This window comes from Ptychodera flava, chromosome 13, assembly GCF_041260155.1.
Source record: "Ptychodera flava strain L36383 chromosome 13, AS_Pfla_20210202, whole genome shotgun sequence".
Lineage (NCBI taxonomy): Eukaryota > Metazoa > Hemichordata > Enteropneusta > Ptychoderidae > Ptychodera > Ptychodera flava.
In genome coordinates, this window is record NC_091940.1 from 5,439,089 (window position 1) to 5,460,655 (window position 21,567).

The 21,567-nt window shown below is 35.8% G+C and overlaps 2 protein-coding genes across 4 annotated transcripts in view; both read left to right on the forward strand.

The window, feature by feature from the left end:
- Positions 1-12,878, forward strand: part of LOC139147200 (septin-7-like) — a 55,482-nt gene extending 42,604 nt beyond the window's left edge. Inside the window, exons 6-12 of one of the 2 annotated variants that reach the window (XM_070718187.1) lie at positions 223-339; positions 2,101-2,166; positions 4,310-4,406; positions 4,965-5,130; positions 5,585-5,732; positions 6,164-6,321; positions 7,291-12,878. In XM_070718187.1, coding sequence (XP_070574288.1) covers positions 223-339; positions 2,101-2,166; positions 4,310-4,406; positions 4,965-5,130; positions 5,585-5,732; positions 6,164-6,321; positions 7,291-7,345 — 807 coding nt within the window. In that variant the 3' untranslated portion in view covers positions 7,346-12,878. The remainder of the gene's footprint in view (positions 1-222; positions 340-2,100; positions 2,167-4,309; positions 4,407-4,964; positions 5,131-5,584; positions 5,733-6,163; positions 6,322-7,290) is intronic. The other variant, XM_070718188.1, reaches the window with a different exon arrangement.
- Positions 12,879-14,088: 1,210 nt separating this feature from the next.
- LOC139147201 (endonuclease/exonuclease/phosphatase family domain-containing protein 1-like) overlaps positions 14,089-21,567 on the forward strand; it is a 35,247-nt gene continuing 27,768 nt past the window's right edge. For both annotated transcript variants that reach the window (XM_070718190.1, XM_070718191.1), the window contains exons 1-2: positions 14,089-14,268; positions 18,992-20,029. In XM_070718190.1, coding sequence (XP_070574291.1) covers positions 19,071-20,029 — 959 coding nt within the window. In that variant the 5' untranslated portion in view covers positions 14,089-14,268; positions 18,992-19,070. The remainder of the gene's footprint in view (positions 14,269-18,991; positions 20,030-21,567) is intronic.

Sequence of the window (21,567 nt, forward strand, 5' to 3'; positions counted from 1 at the left end):
CTTACTAATGCTTTCACTTTCTTGTAAACGGAGCCATCTGCCCTATTGGAAACAGTGGAGATTAACCAAAATCTGCCTGTTGAACGGTGAAATAAGTCAAAAAAATGATACACTTTGAATACAGCTGAAATCTGGTTTACTGGGACTCCTATGTGAGAAATTCCTGAAACCTTGCCCAAATAACAGAACTCACGTGTACCTGTTGTGTTCTTTGTTTATTAGATAATGAAGGATATACATGCAAACAAAATCAAGATCTATGAATTTCCTGAAGTTGAAGAGGAGGACGAAACAAAAGAGAACAACTCCAAAAACACTCCACCACCTCCCACTTTCAAGGTAAGCTAGACTACAGTCTTGTATGATTGTCAATCTGACATACTGGTATGATAGTTTGTGTACAAAGTGGACTTATCATAGAATATAACTTGGTTTATATTCCTTGTATGCATGCAGTGTTTTGATGTGATCTCATTACAATTCAGCTACCAGACTTTTTCTGATATCTCTGTTGTAATGGTCATACATAACAGCCTACAAGAAATACAGTTCTACCAACTTAGAGTTTAGATAGTGGAAGAGTAACAGAACCAGTTGTCCATTATGAGTTTATTTTCTGAAATTTCAGCATAAAATAAGTGAATCATCTAAAGAGAAGTTGAAAACCTGTTTATTGCTTTTTGAAATGTTCAAAATGTGGTGGCGTCACACATTTTCAATCAGTTGCCATGATCTGCTTAATAATTTGTTTCAATTGTTTACACTTGATGATGACACAGTCATCTTAGACATCACAGTCATCAGCAATTCTGTAAATTATTAACACACACATACATAAACACTCACACATACATAAAAACACACACACACACACACACACACACACACACACACAATACATATTATGTACAGGTCACCGCTCATATCTCATCTATTCCTATGGGAAGACTTCATAACTCTGCCTACACGTCACTTTAAAATTTGTGCCTATTTTGTAGGTCAAGCCAAAAAATACACAATAGAACGCAATAATGCAAGTTGCAGATAAAATTAGTCATAGGAACAGATTATACAGCAGTTGTTACATATGCAATAGATGATTGTTGAAGAAAAAGACAAACAGCCTTAATTCTCATTTCACATCATGCTGGACATTTCTGCATCTCCTCTAATCATTGTACACAGTTTCACTCATTGGTGTGTTTTTTACAGTCATCTTTGTGTCCATTATTAAAACAGTACACGTATTCAGCAGGAGTCTGAAGTTGTAATTGAAATGAGAAATGTATCATATTTATGTGATAGTGGTTTCTTTGAGGGACTTGTAAATTAAAGTGGGTAGAATATTGGATTAAAATAATCGAAATCCCTTCCAGTTAACATTGTTGTAAGTTATTTTCTCCAGTCCTAGGAATAAGCATGACTGTTTTACAATGCATGTAACCCCATTCCCTTCCCAGCATTACCCTTTATCAGCTGCTTCTTTGAAGTATAGTTAATTTTGTCTTATTCCCTTCTGACTAGCTCCCTTGTAATGTACCATTCTTGCCATATATACCTGTGTTCAGGACTGCTTTTGAGATTACGAAGTTGCTGAAACCTGTGGGTATGATTTCCCACCAAACTCCTAAAATTAAAGTTGACTACATTATCCAGTGCTGCTGTGTCCAAGGTTAACTTCATCAATACATTGTAATTTCACCATTTCAAAACATTTTTAGCTCACAAAGCATGCTCATTGTACTGGAACAGCGCCCTCTATGGCCAGGAGCCAATTCCAAAACAAGTCTGCTTCACAGCCAAAACATAGCTGTATTTCTTGTTCTTTGTCTGACATTTACAGTTAATCTACAAAGTTTTCATTATGTCTTAAAGGAGAAAGATATTTACAAAATTGTAATAAGGAAATTCCCTGTAAAATTTATTTCCAGTACAGTTCTTGTACTTCATGTAGATTAGCTAGCCATATAGCAAATTCAGTAATCTCAGAAACAGTCTTAACTGTGTGTACCCAAGCAAACATTTTCTGTTGTGCGTTTTCTGTTTATTTTTTCTTTGTCTTCTGTTTGAATGTTTCCATTGCTTTATTTCTGTTATCAGCGGAGATTTGACTCTAAAGAGAAAGAGAAAGAAAAAGAAAAAGTAAAAGAAAAACCCAGTTTGAAGGTATCTACAACCTCACCCTAGATCAAGCTAGCATTAGACACAACTGGTGTCATTTGGTACTCTGTGTTACAGTGCTTGTATAGTCCACTGAGACCAGATTTGCATGTACGTCTGCTGTGTTCTGGTTCGCCCTGCGTTGTAAAGTTTGAAATGGAGATCACAGTTCTCTTCCTAATGCTCATATTGGAAGCACCGTTTATTTACACAACTTTAAAATGTTGTGAATCTACTCTACAATTGGCATTGAAAATTACTTTGAGAGATTTTCAGTAAACAAGTTTTGGAAGCAGTGTACATTTTGTCTCCAAGCAACGCGTGGGATTGCTGTGCTGAGGCTCTCAGACACATGTATGCTAAAATTTTATGTGTAAAACCAACCAAGTAAATGCCCTGAAAATCTGATTGTGTTGTAATCTGTTTAGCCAGATGACACTTTGATATCAGTATTGATTAAGAGACCTGATCTCTAATTTCCAACTTCAGACTACGGAGCCAAACATAGGCTGTTGCTAAGTACTAGCCAACCGTGCATAAACTGTAACCTTAGTTGCATCTCTTTGTTTTTCCAGCTTGGTTTTCTAATGCCTAGGTGCTTGCATGTTGCATTGCATGCTATAATATTACTACTGCAAATTACAGCTTTTCTACTTCAGTGATGATGTTATGTTAATGTGTACAATAATGATATGTCTATCTTCTCTCTTACATTTACACCAAGTACAGATAAAACACTTACATTGTGAACAGCCATAGAGAATGGACTGTTCTGATAACGATGTCTCTGTATTTTAAACCAATCACACAATGCCACATAACAAATAATATGAAAAACAAAGTCTAATTTTGTCAGATTCTCTGCAAGTTACAACAATTTACACATCTGCTTGAAGGTTTGACCATCAAGACGCATCTAGACTTACGGAGACTTACCAACCTTTGGAATAAATGTTCATGTTATGAATATTTCATCTAATAGGGGATGGTTTGGAGTTACATGAACACAAACCCTAATTTTATTAATTCTGGATTTCCAGTCCATCTAATGTTATTTATTTCTTTAATATTTAGACCAACATCTGCAAGAATGTACAGGCATGAATTTATTTTGTGTATACAGTGCTCACATTTGCATGTTGATTTGTTTTTAGATTTTGTGTACTTTGTCTCAGTTTATGTATGTATGTATCCTTTTGCTTTTCTATTGTTTCCGCAACATGACATCGTGAAACAAAAACCCAGACATCTTCAAGAACACTCGCATACACAACCACTTTTCAAATATCATTAACAAGAATGTTTTCTCAAAGATCGTACAAGAATGTGTAAAAATGGTGTACTGATAATTGCCTAAGTTCTTACAAGGGTTTCTACCCTATATTCTAATCTATTCTCTGTTCAATATTCAAACCCTGCCACTCACCATTCCTTCATTTCCACATACTACCCACATACTCTATGTCTGTCTCTTCTTCAAACAAACATACAGATTCAACAGTGACATGTACATTACAATATTAGCATCTTTTCTTTCTAAGCATGCTTACCTCACAAAAGTTTAGATAGTAGAAACCATTGTCTCAACACTGCATGTCTTCCCAGTTTGTCATGGAAACAAATGTAAAATCATACATGTAGATCCACACATGTCAACATGACAAACCTTAGTCTACTCAGATATTTTTAGCCATGTATTATGGCATCTATTATCTCATACATAGATCAATTTGTCATTAACATGGGTGGCTGCCCATTGCAGTCAACTTAAAAAGTGAAAATGACCAATACTACCTTTGTTTGTAACAGTTCAAAGTGAAAGTCAACTCCAATGCATTATGCCATCAATGTACAGATTATCTCTTCCACAAGTGATGTGGCATTTGCATTTTCACATCAAATGAATGCTGTATCATATGAATGATTTCAACCACTCCACCTCAACATGAACAATGAACAAGACTCATTTCCTCAGAGAAAAATCCTAATCTTGTCTTCCCAGTTTCTCTTTGCATTAAACCTTTCAAGTGTATACAGTCTTCAGCAAGGAAGTAAGGCATTTGTATATCCTGCACTGGGTACAACACATCATTGTGATCACATACTCATAGTTGCAGACACTGATTATTGTTAATGTGGACTCTTTCAGGAGAGGGTACCCTTTGCAGTTGTCGGTAGTAACACAATTTTAGAAGTCAACGGCAAAAAAATGAGAGGAAGACACTATCCATGGGGCATTGTTGAAGGTAAGGATCTTGGTATCTTGGTTGTCATTGAACAGATGTTAAATGTCTAGAATCAGAAGACCATTGCTGAACATCTGTGGAGAAGTATTGAAACAGAAATAGCAACATCTGTTGAATTCTGTGTTTAAATTTAGCTTAATCTAAGGTGACAAGCCTCCCTAGGCAAGGTAATTTGGACAACAGACTAGCTGTATGCATGTATTCAGCTCTGATAGTTTATGAAGTACCAGTTGAAGCAGTAATATCTGATTAAGAGTAACTAATTATTGGCAAATTACAGTTAAGAATTGATGAAGAAGATAATGTGTGAAGTCAAGCCATCAACCTTGGAGTTTATATATTCAGTTGTACATTGCTTGTCTTAGGTCTCCTTACAGTTTCAACCACTAGTCTATCTATTCAGTTGTCTGTTTTCATTTCATAAAATTTTCCATTGAGTTGGCCAGATTATCTTGCCATATTTTCGTTATCCACCATCTCTGTAATTATTAAAGTCCATGGATGCATCAGAGAAATCAGTTACATTACAGGTGACATTGTTTTGTTTTTCATTTACAGTTGAAAATCTGGAGCACAGTGATTTTGTCACACTTCGGAATCTTTTACTCAGAACACACATGCAGGATTTGAAAGATGTCACAAACAACGTGCATTATGAGAATTTTAGATGTCGAAAACTTACACAAGTCACTGCTGGAGACAATAAGCCCAATAGGGCCAACAAGTAAGCTCTTCAACCCATATTTCAGTATTTGTAAATATCTTTGTGTGAGTGAGATTTCTTTTATCACTACTCAGCAAAAATGAAAAATCGGGAGTTCAATTGACAATGAGCAGCTAAGTAGTGTTTGAGTTCTGTCCGGTGACTTACTGTCTTACAGCTTGGAGTAGATACAGCAATCTCTGTAGTACATTATTATTTCTATTCATTATAAAAAATCATTAAACATTGGATATGCATTAATCATGATAGTGACCTTGAGGGAAATATCTTGAAACTGTGATGCCACATCTTTGAAGTAATTTTGCCAGCAAATATTTTGCCAGCAACTTGTGTAGTTAAAACTAGCACACTTCTTATGCCTCAATGAATATCTCAGTGACTGCCATCCCCCTCCCCATTTCAACCCTTGTAATGTCTGTCTGGAGTGTTGACTACTCTGCTTTTCTCTGTATAGAGTTTCTACAAGGAACCCGATGGCCCAGTTTGAAGAGGAGAAAAAAGAACATGAAATGAAGATGAAGAAAATGGAAAGTGAGATGGAGCAAGTCTTTGAGATGAAAGTCAAAGAAAAGAGACATAAACTGAAAGATTCAGAGATAGATGTAAGTGTTGATGATCAAATTTCTCAAAGGGATGGGTGTTAGGGGAAAACGTACCACCAAATATTACTCCATGTTAATTCTTCAACATTGCAGATGTTGTAGCTAGCTCAAGCAAAACATTTGGATTGCGCCCTCTGGTGGTAGGGTAAAAAATTTGAAAGCTCATACAGTAATAATATTGGTAACATCTGAAAGGGAAAGTTCATTGTGCCCCTACGTGGTAGAGCAAAATGTTGGAAAGCAGGTACAATAATAATGTTATAAAACTTTTATTACGTCAAGTTATTGTACCCTCAAGTGGTAGTAAAATGTTGGAAAACCCCATACAATAATAGTGTTGTGAACATCTGATAGGTAAAATTGACTTACACAGATAGTACTCCACCTTGATACTGCTCAACTTAATATTTGTATTTTCTGGTCATGTGTAGTTCCAAAGGCGATATGAACAGATGAAGAAGAGCCTGGAGCAACAGCAAAAGGATCTAGAGGACAAAAGACTTCAATTTGAAAGAGAGAAAAAGGAATTTGAAGAAAATCAAAGACAAAAGGAAGATGAACTGAAGAGGCGACAAATGGAGAATGCCAAGTAAGAATACTTAATCATTTTACTCTGTTTATGACATCAAATCATGGTCAAAGCAAAACTAAATGAATTGGACATATACCAAGATTAAATCAAAATTTCTGCTCATCTATGATGGAAATAACTTTCAATTTTACCGCACAGGGTATAATTGTATTTTCTTATTATGATTTTGTCAATTTTTGTCTTTCATATTCCAAGTTGAAATCATTTTCTGTAACTTGGTTTTGGTTGGCTTGCTCAAGTTACTTGACTCTTGACTGTGTCATAAACAGTTCCAAGGCTTGTGTGAACTTTCACCCTTGCCATTATTTTCAACGATTTTGGGTGAGAGCATTCACTGTTTGTCAGATCAAAAACTTCTTCTAACAAGTACATGACACTTTGTTCTGGCATGAGTTCAAAATTTGTCATGTTAGTGCAATAAGGTTGTATCTGCAAATATCAATATTTGATATGCTTGCCAGAACAACTTAACTGCTTTCATGCCAGACAGTATCACTTCCCCATCTGCCAAGTCAGTAAAAAGCAGTATTGAGCCAAAACCATATGTATTTTCACCCTCTTGGCTTGGTAAATAATAGCATCTTTAGTCCATAAAAAATCATGTTTACAGTGTCTGTGTTTTCAGGGGCCCTCAAGTTCAAGTTCATGTTAAAATGTACCGTAAAGGACATGGTTTGCTTCACTAGTTTTAACCAATATGACCTGATGGTGAAATATGAACCTGGCCGGAAAAGGGTTAATGTTGTTAAAGTTTCAGCCATGATGTGAATGTGAAAGATTTTCCAATACATATTCAATAATAATTTTACACAAAGATATTACCGTGATTGATTTTCAGCCCATTTAACAAGTCATTCTAGGTCATCTTGGAATACAAAATATAAGTTTCAACCTCCTTGCCCTGTAGCGACGATGATTGAAGCTCACAGTGTGATGATGTCTTGTCATTCTGTTTGTCTCCTGTAGAACATTGGACTACAACAAGAAAGGCAAAGAAAAGAAGAAGACCTCTCTATTTTGAGGAAAAGTGAAAACTAATCTTCATGACCTCGCTTGAGGTTCTCCATATTATCACTAATATCGATATTCACCTTGCAACAGGCAAGGTTATACATGTGCCCATCAGCTCATGAAAAGACCTTCCCATGATGCAGTGCTCATAGCCCAATACACCAAAGATAGTGTGTTTGCCAGGTGTTTGCCAGGAACTCGCTGTCGAGACAAACATTTGTACAGACTTAATATTCTCATAATAAAATGCATGAAATTTCTGTTTTCAAGATTATCTATTTTTTGCCCGTTGACTAATTTTAATTTGCCTGAAATTTCAAATAGAGGAAAGACAAGTAAGTACTTTGGTTCACTGTGCTTTGAAAAATTGTCTTCTTGAAAAGTTGTAATAGTCAAGAGAATCCAATTAGCTGTTGGATTTTTCCAACATATTTACCTGAAGTCAATGTTCTTAAAATCTTGATTCTCAAGTGCTGTTAGCATTATGTTTCGGGTGCCGTGCATTGCATCATGGGATTGATATTCTTTTGTGGTAGCAGAATGGCTTGGACCAACAGCTGTTCACTGCAAGCATTGTTGGGGAAGATTGCCGTGAATTTACGAAAACTATCGCCATCCTGTTTCATGAGTCATGTACCTAGAGCAGCTTGATAAAAAGGTAGTTCATAGTTACATTTTGTCACTAGCATGTTACGATAGAGACAGCAGCAATAGTGGCTGACTATTAAGTTAGTTAAATGTCACGTGTCAGTATATCCAATACAGTAGGAATCATTTAATCTATAAACACTCAACACAGGATGCAAATATTTTGTACTCTAAAAGAAATTTAAAATAATCCAGCTTCCTTTAAAAAGCATATATCATGTTTTTCTTTAAGAACTTAAATTTCTCTTTGGAGTAAAAATTTTCTGATTGCAGCTAATACAAGTTTGTATGTAGGGAATGTCAAATGTGTTCATTTTTGCTGCTTGTCGTCAAACACAGGAAATTCCTATAATTCTAATAAATGGTGCTGATTAAGAAGAGAGTTTTCATCTTTCTTGTTTCCTGCATTCCAAAATCTCCATAGTAACATCATATTTCTTGTGTTTTTCTGTGTCTCAATAGTGGGAACTTAGTCAACTCGTCATTTCAAGTGAGAACAACAAAGCCTCCATGGATGCTCTTTTGTTCATTGCAGGTATAAGTCTTTGCTGTAACTGCGATGTTGAAAAAGTCACCTAAACTTACAAATAACTGTGCCATGAATGGACTTGATTGATTCAATATAAAACCTGTATAGTGGAAAGGATCAGAAAAAATGTGAACATGTATGCACATGCCAACATTGTTATGCAAACTAGTTTTCAGGGATGGTGTCATTGAGGTCACAACATGTTATCAAGGTCAATAACTAGATGTAATGTCCTGTTACTGTGACAAACACCCAGAGATATGTACCCAGGGAAGGTCAATAAGTATATATTGTATCTGGTAAACATCCAGAGATATGTACCCAAGGAAGGTCAATAACTAGATATACTGTCCTGTTTCTGTTTAGTGGTAAACATCCAGAGATAAATACCCAGGGAAGGTCAATAACTAGATATACTGTCCTGTTTCTGTTTAGTAGTAAACATCCAGAGATAAATACCCAGGGAAGGTCAATAACTAGATATACTGTCCTGTTTCTGTTTAGTAGTAAACATCCAGAGATAAATACCCAAGGAAGGTCAATAACTAGACATACTGTCCTGTTTCTGTTTAGTAGTAAACATCCAGAGATAAATACCCAAGGAAGGTCAATAACTAGACATACTGTCCTGTTTCTGTCACGATGGTAAAGATCCAGAGATATATACCAAGGGAAGGTCAATAACTAGATATAATGCCCTGTTTCTGTGGTAAACATGAGCAGATTGTACCCAGATAACAAAAAAGACCTGAATCAGCTTTGCCAGCAGTTGGTTGACCTCGCGGAAAGTAGTGCTTCTCAGTCAAGGTCATTCTAGCTTATGTGTATCAGAGTGATAGGGGTTGTCATTGACCCTTATAGAAATGAATGATCCAACAATTTGTATAACACCTCATTTGGTTTTTAGTGATCTTTAAAAATACACCAATATAACATGCCCAAGATATTGAAGCCATTGATTTGCACATTGGAGGGTACATTCTTGTTACAAAACTGTCAAAAACATTAGCACCATACAGAAAAAGAGAAACCACAGTAAGAAATTGGATTCTTTGTTCATAGTAAGATTTCAGTGTTTCCATTGTAATTGTTGTGATGCAATTTCAATTCAGATCTCATTTGCTTTGATTATAGCTGTTTGCATGGATTCTACGCTCTTTGTATCTCTTAAATACACAAATAATCAGTAGATGGTAGTTTATTTAAATACATTGTAATATAATGCTACTTTTGATGTTCTGAACATTATGCTGTGTTTATTTCTGTCAAATCCTCAATGTTGACTAGTTGCTTTATCTATGCATATGTACGTGTATACCACCATAATCTTCCCAAAAACCTTCACTTCATGTATCATTTTGGATTGGAGTGTCTTGTAACAAAGACCAAAGGGAGGGTTGTTCAATTATTAAAATATTTTCAGTTTTTTTGTCAAAAAGAAACAGCGTCCTGTAATTATAGATAGCATACCAAAATATTATTTCTTTTTATTAGTTCATAAGTGATCTGTTCATGTTTGTAGCAGACTTCATTTTTCAAAGGCAATATTTTTTCCAGTTTTATTGATGTGAAATGTGTTCATTCATGAGTATTTGTGCTACCTTATCAACTCTGACTTGCCTTCCCAGTGAATAGATATCCTGCACATTCATCTGTAGCCAGTAGTGTCTAAGATGATGTCTAAGTCCCTGTGTAAAAATAGTTTCATTTTGTGATGCAGTACCCTTTCATCTAAGGGTTATGTACATTCTAATATAGCAGGTTCACCATATTATTGCTTTCCAGTAATGTAACTCAGCAAGCCTACTTCTAGTTTGGCACCGACAACATAGCGGTGCAGCCTGACAACTTGCCCAGCGGTTAAAGACACATCTTAGTGCCTTCTATGAAATTATGTATCAAGAAAATATGTACAACATTGTCCATAGACTGATCTGTTTAAAAACTATTGACATTTTTTCATAACCATGTGACTTTTACCTGTGTAGACTAGAATGAATAGACAGGTAATAACAGCAATGTAACCACTTTTGGGCCAAAGATGGGGAAAATGTTACGATAGCCTTATTTCAATGGGCAACACTTCAGTATAGTTATGAGAACAGTTCTTACTGGTAAAATCAACAACTTTCACAGAACAAATGTCATTATACATTAAAGCATGACTTCATGCAGCTCCATGGTAGTGATTTTCAATGTGTTTTGAAATGAAAATCAGAATACACTTGTAGATTATGTCATAGATTTTCTATGGATGTCTATGTCCGTCAGTTGTTGTTGGGCCGCAACACAATACCCCACCTCACCCCACCCTGCCACTTTTTGTAAAAATCCTAGCTTGAAGATGATAGAATAGTTACTAAACCAAATGAAATGTTATGAGAGTTCATATGACAACCATACTCCTATCTTTTACTTTTTGTCATTTTCAGTGTCAAACAGTATGTTGCTAATTTCAGATGATTTTTAGCACTCTCATGATAGTTCCAACTAGATTTTATTGACTGTATTCATTTGTGAGGAAAACAGTTCTCAGGGTTAAAACCCAGGACATCGCTCACAAGTGTCAAGAATTTGCAGAATCTCTCTTTCTCATTCAGTTGCTAAATTTTAACTTTTGATTTTGTACGTGAACCAAAGTAAGCATTTTCTCTGCCCATGTTTGAAGCAGTGTCCATCCCTTCACTATAACTGCCATTGATGTATTTATTGATAGATGTATGCAGTGTTTATTGCAGTGCTGTCCATACACATGACATGGTAATCTGTAACTGTAGAGAAAAACAGCATTTCATGTAACTGGCACCCCACTTACACTTTCAATCTACTTAGTAACTGTATAATTTTCTGTAGGGCACATTCTGATAGTAACCTTTGAAAATGCTTTGAGGACGCTCTTCATAGCCTTAAAGTTGGGTTTAGATGTCCTGCAGGGACAGATTTGTTGTTCAGTAGATGTTTGGAATCCCCAGTTCTATGTCCTTATTCACTGATGAACTGAGCCACTGTTCTGCAGTGCCATGTAGTTTGGTCTGTTCTATAAATTTGCATTTTATGTCAATAGGCATCAGTAATCACAGAAAAAAAGAGGATAGTTTATACAGACAGCTGGATACATTTTGAAGCTGAAGGATGTCTAATTTAATTTGATCTCTAACCATGTAATCTAGTATGTTTGTAAAGTCTACAAGTTTCAAGGCAAGAGGACATATTTCCAGCAAATTTGTAAAAAACTTCATTCTTAAGACTTTGCAAATCCAAGAAAGACAAGCTGTAAGTGAGACATTTTAGTGTGAAAGACATGCGAAAATCTACCATGGATAATCTGTCAGTAGAAGTATTGATATACTGCCAGTACTGTCTCAGGTCAGGACACCTCAGTTCAGCATGTTAGGGTTTGTGTCATTTGGACGTGAATCAATGCACTGATACTAACAGGTACTGTGATGTAAAACTGGTACTGTCAACTTTTGCTGAAGTTGAGGAAAACAGTCTTCAGCATTTGTCATCCAGGCTTGTAATCATCCTGTTTTACCCCATCCCTGTGGTTCAGTCTCAGTATTTGTCACTAGGAAGACCCTTTCTCCTGAATGGTTTGTAGAGGTGACACCGATTGGCAAACCTTTTCCAACCATGTTCCACTTCAAAATAGATTAAAACCATTATCCACGCACAGCTTACATCATGCACGCTACAGAAAGTAAAACTTTCATTTGACTTTACTGAAGTAAAGATGTGGCACCCCCTCCCCAACCCACCCACACACTTGCACCATAACAGTACAGATTACCCATTTGTCATCAAGCCACACCATTCTGGTTTACTTTTCCCTTTATTTTCTGCAATGTACAATCAGTCTCTGTCTCATAGTATATACATGTGCTTCCGTATTGTCTCTCCCTTTTAACAAATTGAGACAGAAACCATCATCAGGTAACTTCCCTTACATTAAAAATTACATCAAATGAAAAATGAAGAAAACAGTATTTTTTCTGATTTATTTTTACCAATTATATAAACATTAATTTGCATTTATTTCCAGTTGTGTACAGGAATTTTTTGTATTGCGTGTATTTTTATGTTAACTTTAACATTTCCTTGTAGAACAGAGATAATAAGTAAATGGTAATGTCCAGTGTCAGTAGAAGAGAGGGAAAAATAATACTTCATTTAATTATGACAGAAAAAAAAGTGTGGTAATATTATTTTCAGTGCTGAGTAAAAATGACTTGAATGTCACCTGTATGTCAAAGGAACAGTGTAAACCCTCATCCCAAACTTTGTGTAAAAGATGCCCCTTAAATTTCTACTGCAGATATTGTCACATAAAGAAATGAAAATAAAACAGCAGCACTGGAAATTGAAACTTTGTCTCTTGTCTTTGCTTCTTGCTGTTTTGTTGTGTATCATTTGTACTGACACAGATGATTGATAGAATTCGTAACAGTTCCATGTACATTGGATAAGTGGCTGAGGGGATGTGTCTGATAGCGCCCTCTTTGGCTAGATCTGTAAGAATGAGTCTACGGCTCCCATTTGAAGTCACCAAGGGGAATGTTTTTGCCTCATTGTCAACAAAGTGAAATCCAATCACATTTGGCATTGTGAAAGGTGAACTACATCTGTTCTTCCCTTAATGACTAATTCTGAGTGAGGCGCAAACTCCGCTGACCTCTTTCTGAACACTGGTAAATGTTTCTGTTTGGTTTGTTCACGCATGTCTATGGCTCAAGAGCTTAAAAATTTGAGGTCATTTGAAATTCTTTTATACAATTGAAATATTACACTGATCAAAAATGGTTAAAAACTAGCTTTCGCTAAACATTTTCCGATCAATACTGCAGCCAAGATATTTCAATGGGACAATCCACAGCAAGCAGGATCGATTTATACTAGAGATCAAAAATTTTACTTGAAGGAAGAATTGAAATGTTTGAGGATTTACTGTGATTTCATTTAAATTTGTACTGAATATTTAGCATATATTTGATTTGTTTTTGCTGTGAAACTTCACATAATCACCAACGAAATATTTTTTTTTAATCCATTGGCAAGAAAAGGAGACTTTCGTAATCTTTCACTGAAAAACAAAGTTTTTAATCAATTACAGTCAATTTTCTAAGTTATTTGTGGCACTAAAGATTAACACAGTCCTCAATTATATAGTCATCTATGGAACCTCATTTCGATTTCACTGGCGGTTCATCGGCCATATCATCATTTCTCATAACCATCAGTTCTTTTGTAGCCGGTTTATACACAGTCCTGCTACGCAGAGCTGCAGAGCGAATAGTAACAGAGACAAACCAAGAGTTAAAATCTCGTAAATATAAACAAAAATCAGCAATGTGGGTGTGGAGCTCGAAGAAAATCAGTGCCCTAAACAGTTAGGCGTGACGATTTATATACACTCCGAGCTCAATAATGTAGGGTCACAGGATGTGAACATTTTACTGAAGTATGACATCATTGCAAGAAACAGCCTGGGCGTAGCGCATGACGCACGTTTTTCAGTATTTGGTTTAGCGCGCGACCAGGTCAATACACTTTGTTGTGTGACCTGCGCAGTAACCCCTGACCGCCAGCTGGTTTCCTGGCGGCTGGTGCTGATTCAACACATATACGTGAACAACACAACTTCCCATAATAACAGCGGTGGTTACATGACTGAACGATGTTTAGACTCAGTCTGTTTCAGAAGCCATCATTGTCTGAGGTAGACAGCCAGTGACTATGTTAAGGTGACGATTAAAAAGGTAAGGCGACATCTAAGGTCTCATAAATGCTGAAATGTTCATTTTTCCAACAACAATGTATTCTCACGTACATCGATCATGTACCGATAGACCATGTTCGCGTGAACGAACCCACACCGGTGTACTGTAGTCAACACACAGAGTACAGTATATGCTGCTAACATTGGTATGAAATATTACTTCACACTGATCCTAGATTTGTCGCCTCATGGTAACAGTTATACTATAAACAAACAAACAGTAATTTTTCGATAAGTTTACCGTTATTTTTACGTTCAGTACAAAACATTTCTCAATGTTTATCGTGAAATAAGTTGTTTGTCGATTGTCGAATACCTAGAAGTTTGCTCATGAGTTTCGATCGCAGTCTCTCGTTACCTCGATTATCGAAACCAAATTCCTTAGTCAATATTGTTTTTATTCGTCTAATCTTCGTCTAAACTATCAACGCTAAATGTTGTTTTTGCGCTCACCGACGGCTGATAGCTGTGAACTGTTCTAAACAACGTCAACATTTATAGCAGGAGAGTCGTGATTTTATAAATAGAAATATTATTTATGATGGTATGAAAATACAAACACTACAGTAATTTTACATTCAAATTTCAACGTTTACATACTACAGAGAAACGTGGTTAGAATTCACTGAAAATAATGTCATTATGCAGCGGTAGACAGTTAAATGTGAAGCATGGTCGTGCATTTTATGCTGAGTGGGACCACTGTCCGAGGGACCGTGGTGAGACTTGGTATCTGTCTGCGGGCACATTGTTATCGGTCGGCAGAATCATAGACAGTGGCGTTCTTCCCCCTCTACAGAGTGAACCAGAAGTAAATATATGTGTGTAATCAGAATCTAAATTTAGAAGTTTATTAAACAAGCAAGACATTTTGATTTAAACCTTCGGAAGTTACCCTCTGAAGCGGCAAAACTTTTACAGTGTCAGAAAGTGTGAAAACCTTATCCTGTGAACGAGAATTAAAATGCGAAGAAAGGTTACTCAGTCATTGTAGTTTAATGCCCCAATAACAGTTAATGGTGTTGTTGTGTCAGTAGATCCCAGACAAACATTTCCAAAAAAGGTGATGGTGTCATTGACTTGGTAAGATAAAGTTGGCCGGCTTCCTTCATAATGTGTATAAGAATAATAATCTACATTAGTCAAATCACATTTATAGACTTATAAAAATCAAGTGAATTAATAAAATGGCATTAGATTAATGCAGTATTTAAGACTTATTGGGAAAGCATATGACAGAGCTTGACTATCATTTGTAAATGTGAAGATCACCTCAACATTTATAACATTTTAAATTTTATTAATTTTCAAGACTAAGATTAAGATTAAGACTCAGAAATTTAATATAATATTGTAAAGCTGAACTATATGTAATGAATAAGTAATATTTGACATGAGTTACTTTTCACGGCAGTTCAAATGTCTTACTTGTTCAATATACTCTACCAGTCAGCTAGCCATCTTTTCATATTACCAGGCACAACAGGTTTTAAGAGGGAATAGCAGAGATTGGTGGAATGAATAACAATCACGTATAAGTCAATTTTTTGTTTGTTTGTCTGTTTAATTAATTAATTATATCGTTCATTTTATTTGTACTATATAGCTATACTTAAATTTACTGAATGTTAATACCTCTTCAGTGAAATAGTAAAGAGAAGCTATTGTCATGTTTCTAATCGCCAGTGGCTATCTATTATTGGTTTCTAATCACCAATGGCTGATTATCTCACCAGTGACTTGAATGTCCAACAATGACCAAAGCATGCAAGATGCATACTGTATGGCTATTGATATTCATGATATTTGTCATCTGTAATGAGCTGTAGCTAACATGTAAAGATGGACTGTTTCTAATCGTATGATATAGCACATACAATTATCGTTGTCTTCAGATTGTATCTGATTGACCACTTTCTATTATTAAACCCAAAGAATCCAAAACTGCTGTTTAAATGCAATTCCAATTAATGTTCACATCCAATGACATTTGAAGGTCAGCATACTACAGCTTCTAGGTTACAATTGATCTGAAGTAGGAGAGTTCGTCACACATACAATTGAATTTCCATCTCAGACATTGAGTGGGTATTAAATTTCACAATAAACTGCCAGTTGTTAATCACTTTAAATCCGATCAATAGAGAAAGGTAGGTATGGACTGCCTTTGTTAGAATTCATATACCTGACTTGGTCAATGACTTGATATCAAATTCAAGGCTCAATTCATTTTGAAAATGGTCAAACAACCTTGAACTCTATTTAACTTTGAAAAGCTTTGTTTGTTCATTCTGCTAACCAATCATCAGTTTGCAAATCGCTACAAAAAAATTGCTATTACAAAGTTAATTTTAGGTGATCAAAGTGGCAAACAAATCCATTATCAATACCTTGATTACTGTGAAGACATATAAATATTATGCAAACTGTTGCTATTGTTTCAAGCCTAAATTGACAAGCATATGTATATGATATAAAAAAAAAAAAATATATATATATATATATATATATATATATATATATATATATATATATATATATATATATATATATATATATATATTATATATATAAACAAAGAAGTGTTAGGATATTGTTTAAAAAATTTGTTGGTAGTTTCTCTGTCATTTTACAGGTGATTTGATTCGAACCACTTGAATTAGCTGATATTGAAGCAGATAAGAGTTGCAAATGTTGATGTGAGTTCAAAATACTGGAACAGTATTTAGAGCAAATGTAGCCGGTAATTTGTTCTGCCTTTTATTCTCTTTTCACTGTGTTCACAAATGTTCATGAAATGATATCACTGCTGACACATGTACATGTTCTTCTATGAGCTTCACATTACCAAATCACTTCTATTATCATAAATCCCTTGAAGATATGTACAACATATTCATTTTTACTGTGAAAAGCTTTCATTATTTGATAGGACGCGTTGAATACGTACTTTACACTTTATCAGTAGCTTTATACTTTGTAATAGGAAACTTCAATGAAGTAATATTTTACAAGGGTGTTGATGTTCATACCAATCACATATAACTGTATCAGGTAATTCATTAATCTATTGAAAGATCAAGAGACATCGGAGAGCAGTGATAGCTAGCAGCTCATGTAACATTAATGTATGAAGTGAACTGGTCAGTATGAATTAGCACAAACAACATCCGCAGTTAAAAAATTCTGTAACATTGTCATGATAAGAATTTGTCATTTATCGTACATTGTCACATATCACAAGTCTTGCATGAATTGCATGCTGTTCTTAGCCAAATGTTTTCAATCATCTTTTGCATCAGACAAAGACTTTTGTGTTTTGGTTCAAATTATGAAAATCTACATGTATCACCAGGCTTAATAATATTTTCACCCCGTTTCCCTGTGAACAAGTCCAAAGTCACAATTCAAAATAATAGGTTTGGACCAAACCATGGTGGTGAATGGGTTACAAATTGGTCAAATGATCCCACCAAACTAGTTTCCAAAACTTGTAAAAAGAATGGCAAAGTTTACTTGTGTGACCAAGTATATCCAACCAGATATTCCCTGATGTGGATCATGTCCCTAATTTTAGAAGGAAAAGCAAAAATCTTTCCCCAAATAGTGCTCTCATAATGCATTGTGTGAATTCAGTAATAACAATTGTATGTATTAAGGTAACCAATGGTATCTTTTAGTTCTCATTTTGTCATAGGGTCAATCTATGACAATATTGGACTTCATATAAATTCTGTCTTCAATTTTTATCCACAGTTAAGGACAACAGCTATATCAGTAAAAATTAGGTATTTTTATACTTACATCAACATTTATCCTGTGCTCTGCATTGGTAGTATTTAGAAGACATCTTTCTCTCATTTTGGTCTTTTTCAAATACTGTGAAGATGAAACTCCTGCAACATAGTGCACTGTAATCCTTATTTTATGTGTACTAATTATCGACAATGTTTATAAGGGGACTACTAATCACACAGTTTTTGATTTCATTTTCATTTCCCAATGCAGCAAAGTGTTCTTACTATGCAACTGATTTGATCATTATCTAGGATGATGAAACGTAATGTGATGTCCTCCATTGGAATATCAATTGTGAAAGCAAAGTGTTCTGATACAAAGAGCATGTCAATGCAAGACATTGAACAGTAAACCTTTATCAATATTCCTATCGGCTAGACATTCACCTCAAGGTGTTGAGGTCAGAGGTCAAATAATAGTTGAGTTCATGAAAGCAAAGAATTCAAGCCCCCCAAATAACAGGAGTAAAACTTTTGTGCTTATATTCAACAGATGACATCGGAAACGATGATTTCATACCTGCTGGAATGTTTGAATGGTATTGTTGAAGCATTTATGTATAGGTAGATGGATTGTATGTGACCTCCTTATCTGTCATATGAATCACCACGATGAGCAATTATCTGAGCATGGACCCATGCCTGGACCATGATCTGTTAATAGATAACACATCTTTTGTGTGGGCTGTTTGTATGTGGCAGGCGGATGCGGTTGTCCATGTATTAAGAACAGTTTCTGATATTTATTTCAGTAGTTTCTAGGCTGTAAGTTAGGTGTACCGGATGTGCATGACATTTCATTTGTATGAGTTTGTCACATTATCTGTATTTGAGAATACTCTCTACAAAGGACACTGAATGGATTTCTCGACTGGCATTTTATTTATTCTTTTGTTTATTTTACAGCTGTGTTCAGCATTCAGCAGCATATTTATTGTGATCTGGTTGTAAAGCAGAAAGGTCACACCAGCATATCATCAGAATAATGGGGAATAACATGATCACTACATGTTGTGGACGATGTCCCAAGAAGAGTCGTCTGCGAAGTGACTATGATCTGGTCCCCCACGTGAAAGGACGGAAACGTGGTGACCTTAGTGCAACATACAGTGCCAAAGACCTAACCTATACATTCAATAAACTGAACATCAATACAGCTACAGAGGAAGAGCTGATGACACTGCCTGGAGTTACCCGAGTCGTGGCACGCAACATTGTAGATTACCGACAACAGATTGGAGGATTTCGAAAAGTTGAAGACTTGGCACTGGTGACAGGGGTCGGGGCTGTCAAATTGGCTCACATTAGACCAGAGATTTGTGCTAGCACTAAAAATGGTAACGGAACTCCTAGAGGTAGTGATGGAGGGATCTCGCGAAGCTCGTCAGCGACGGGAAGTCGAATTAACACTGCATCACAGCATACACAGTATGTGCACGGCCAACAGTCAAAGCACACTGATATCAACACTGCCACTGTAGCCCAATTAAGCAGAACAAATGAACTTGGTGAACATCTGGCTAAGAAGATAATACATTACAGGAACACCAATGGACCGTTTAATTCATACGAACAAATCAGGGATATTCCAGGGATTGGCCAAGCCACTCTGGATAAAATACAGGACCATATAACCCTGGGAGAAATGGAATATCTGAACAATCGTGTTGAATTCACCGTGGGTGAGGTGCCCAGACGTAGATTACACAGAACAAACAGTAGGAGCAGCTATACACAGACTGACTTTGCAATGCTACAGTTACAGCCATCAACAGACCCACCCTCTGCTGACATGGTAAGGGACCCTGTGGAGGAGTTCACTGGAGTCAAGAATGGCTTGCCAATCATACGGATAGGTAGTTGGAACCTGACCAGATTTGGGAAAGACAAGGCATCAAATCGTGGTGTCATGGAGGTTGTGTGCAGAACTATTCTTGAAAATGGGTAAGTGAATGAAATTCCAATTCAATTGTTATGTGACATCAGGCATTATCTTACATGGTAACTAAAATACATGCCTGGCTTCATTGCCACAGTGCACCAAACCAAAGTTTGTAATCTTCTCACTTCATAGATATCAGTGACATAGTAAATACCTTGTAATCTTTAAAGCAATCACTGATATGACAGCTTAGAACAATTTGTCTGGAACCTCTCCTTGGTTTAAGTGTATGCTACCCACTCCCCCCTCCCAGCACACTCTCCTCCCCCCAAAGTTTTGTAGGGCAGCATACACCAAAATCAAAGTGAGGTTCAAGACAACAAAACATTGTTTACATAAGTGTAATATGTTTAAACTACTTACTGTGCAGATGACATTAACCTTGATGTTGATATGGTCACGTTTTCTTTACAACTCTGAGAGCATGTCAGAGTAATGTGCTAAAATGGAGTTGTATATGAAGAACGATATTGCCAATCCAATAGATATTGTCACTTCCTTAGATATTGTCAGCTAAGCTGATGTTGCCAGCTCAGCAAATTGTAATGTCATTCTACCTGCTGAGAAAACATGATGCACTATTGATTAAAACAGCATTTCATACAAGTAAGAAAAATGTTTATATAAAGTGTGCTGGTGTAGTACTGATCAGAGTAGAAATTTTCAAAATAATTGTACTACACAGACAAATCACTGACTTTGGGGCTCCATTTTCAGCATTTTCCAAAACGTTGGTTACTTAATGATCAGAACTCTGAAATATGCCATAAGAACGTTTGACATATCCTTGAAACACCATTGGTATATAAAGAACAGCAATGACAGTGTTATTGAACTTTGACAATGAGCAAATTGCTACTTTAATTAATAAACTGCAAGCCTCAGATTACAGTATAGCTATGGTTTTCATCAACACTCATCAATATTATCGAGTTCATCATTGATTTTTAGAATGAATTTTATGACGGAGAAAACATAACACACTATGATTTGGTCCCTTTTTATCGCAAGTTTTTAGGGCATTGCTGTCAATAATTCTAAAATCCTAGAAAAGAGTAGGTGTGTTTTTCGTAGAATTCATTGCAATTAGATCTAGTAGATAATGTTCTTATTTACATGTATGTCATTTTCCAAATTACACAAATGAAATATCAAAGTCTACATAAAACTGCACACACCTTGACAAATAATGTGTGTTCTAAAGTTACCAGTGTACCAATACAATCACATGTCAGCTATCATCATACCTATCACATGATCTTGTCATGTATGCTAATATCCCGGTTTAGTTGTACTTTGCTAATACAATGATGCACATCACATGTTGTGGCACTGAATTGACAAATATTGGGGTTGAAGGCCATGCCATGATTATCATCAGATAAAAGATGTAAACAAATAAAGTGGCCTGACTGTTCTTACAAGTACAGCTTTGCACAGCCAAGGTAGTGACAACCTGTTGATTTGAAAATCTAGGAAGTGATGTTAAAAGTGATATTTCACCCAAATGGATTCTGATTTAGAATTTCAGTGTGTGAAA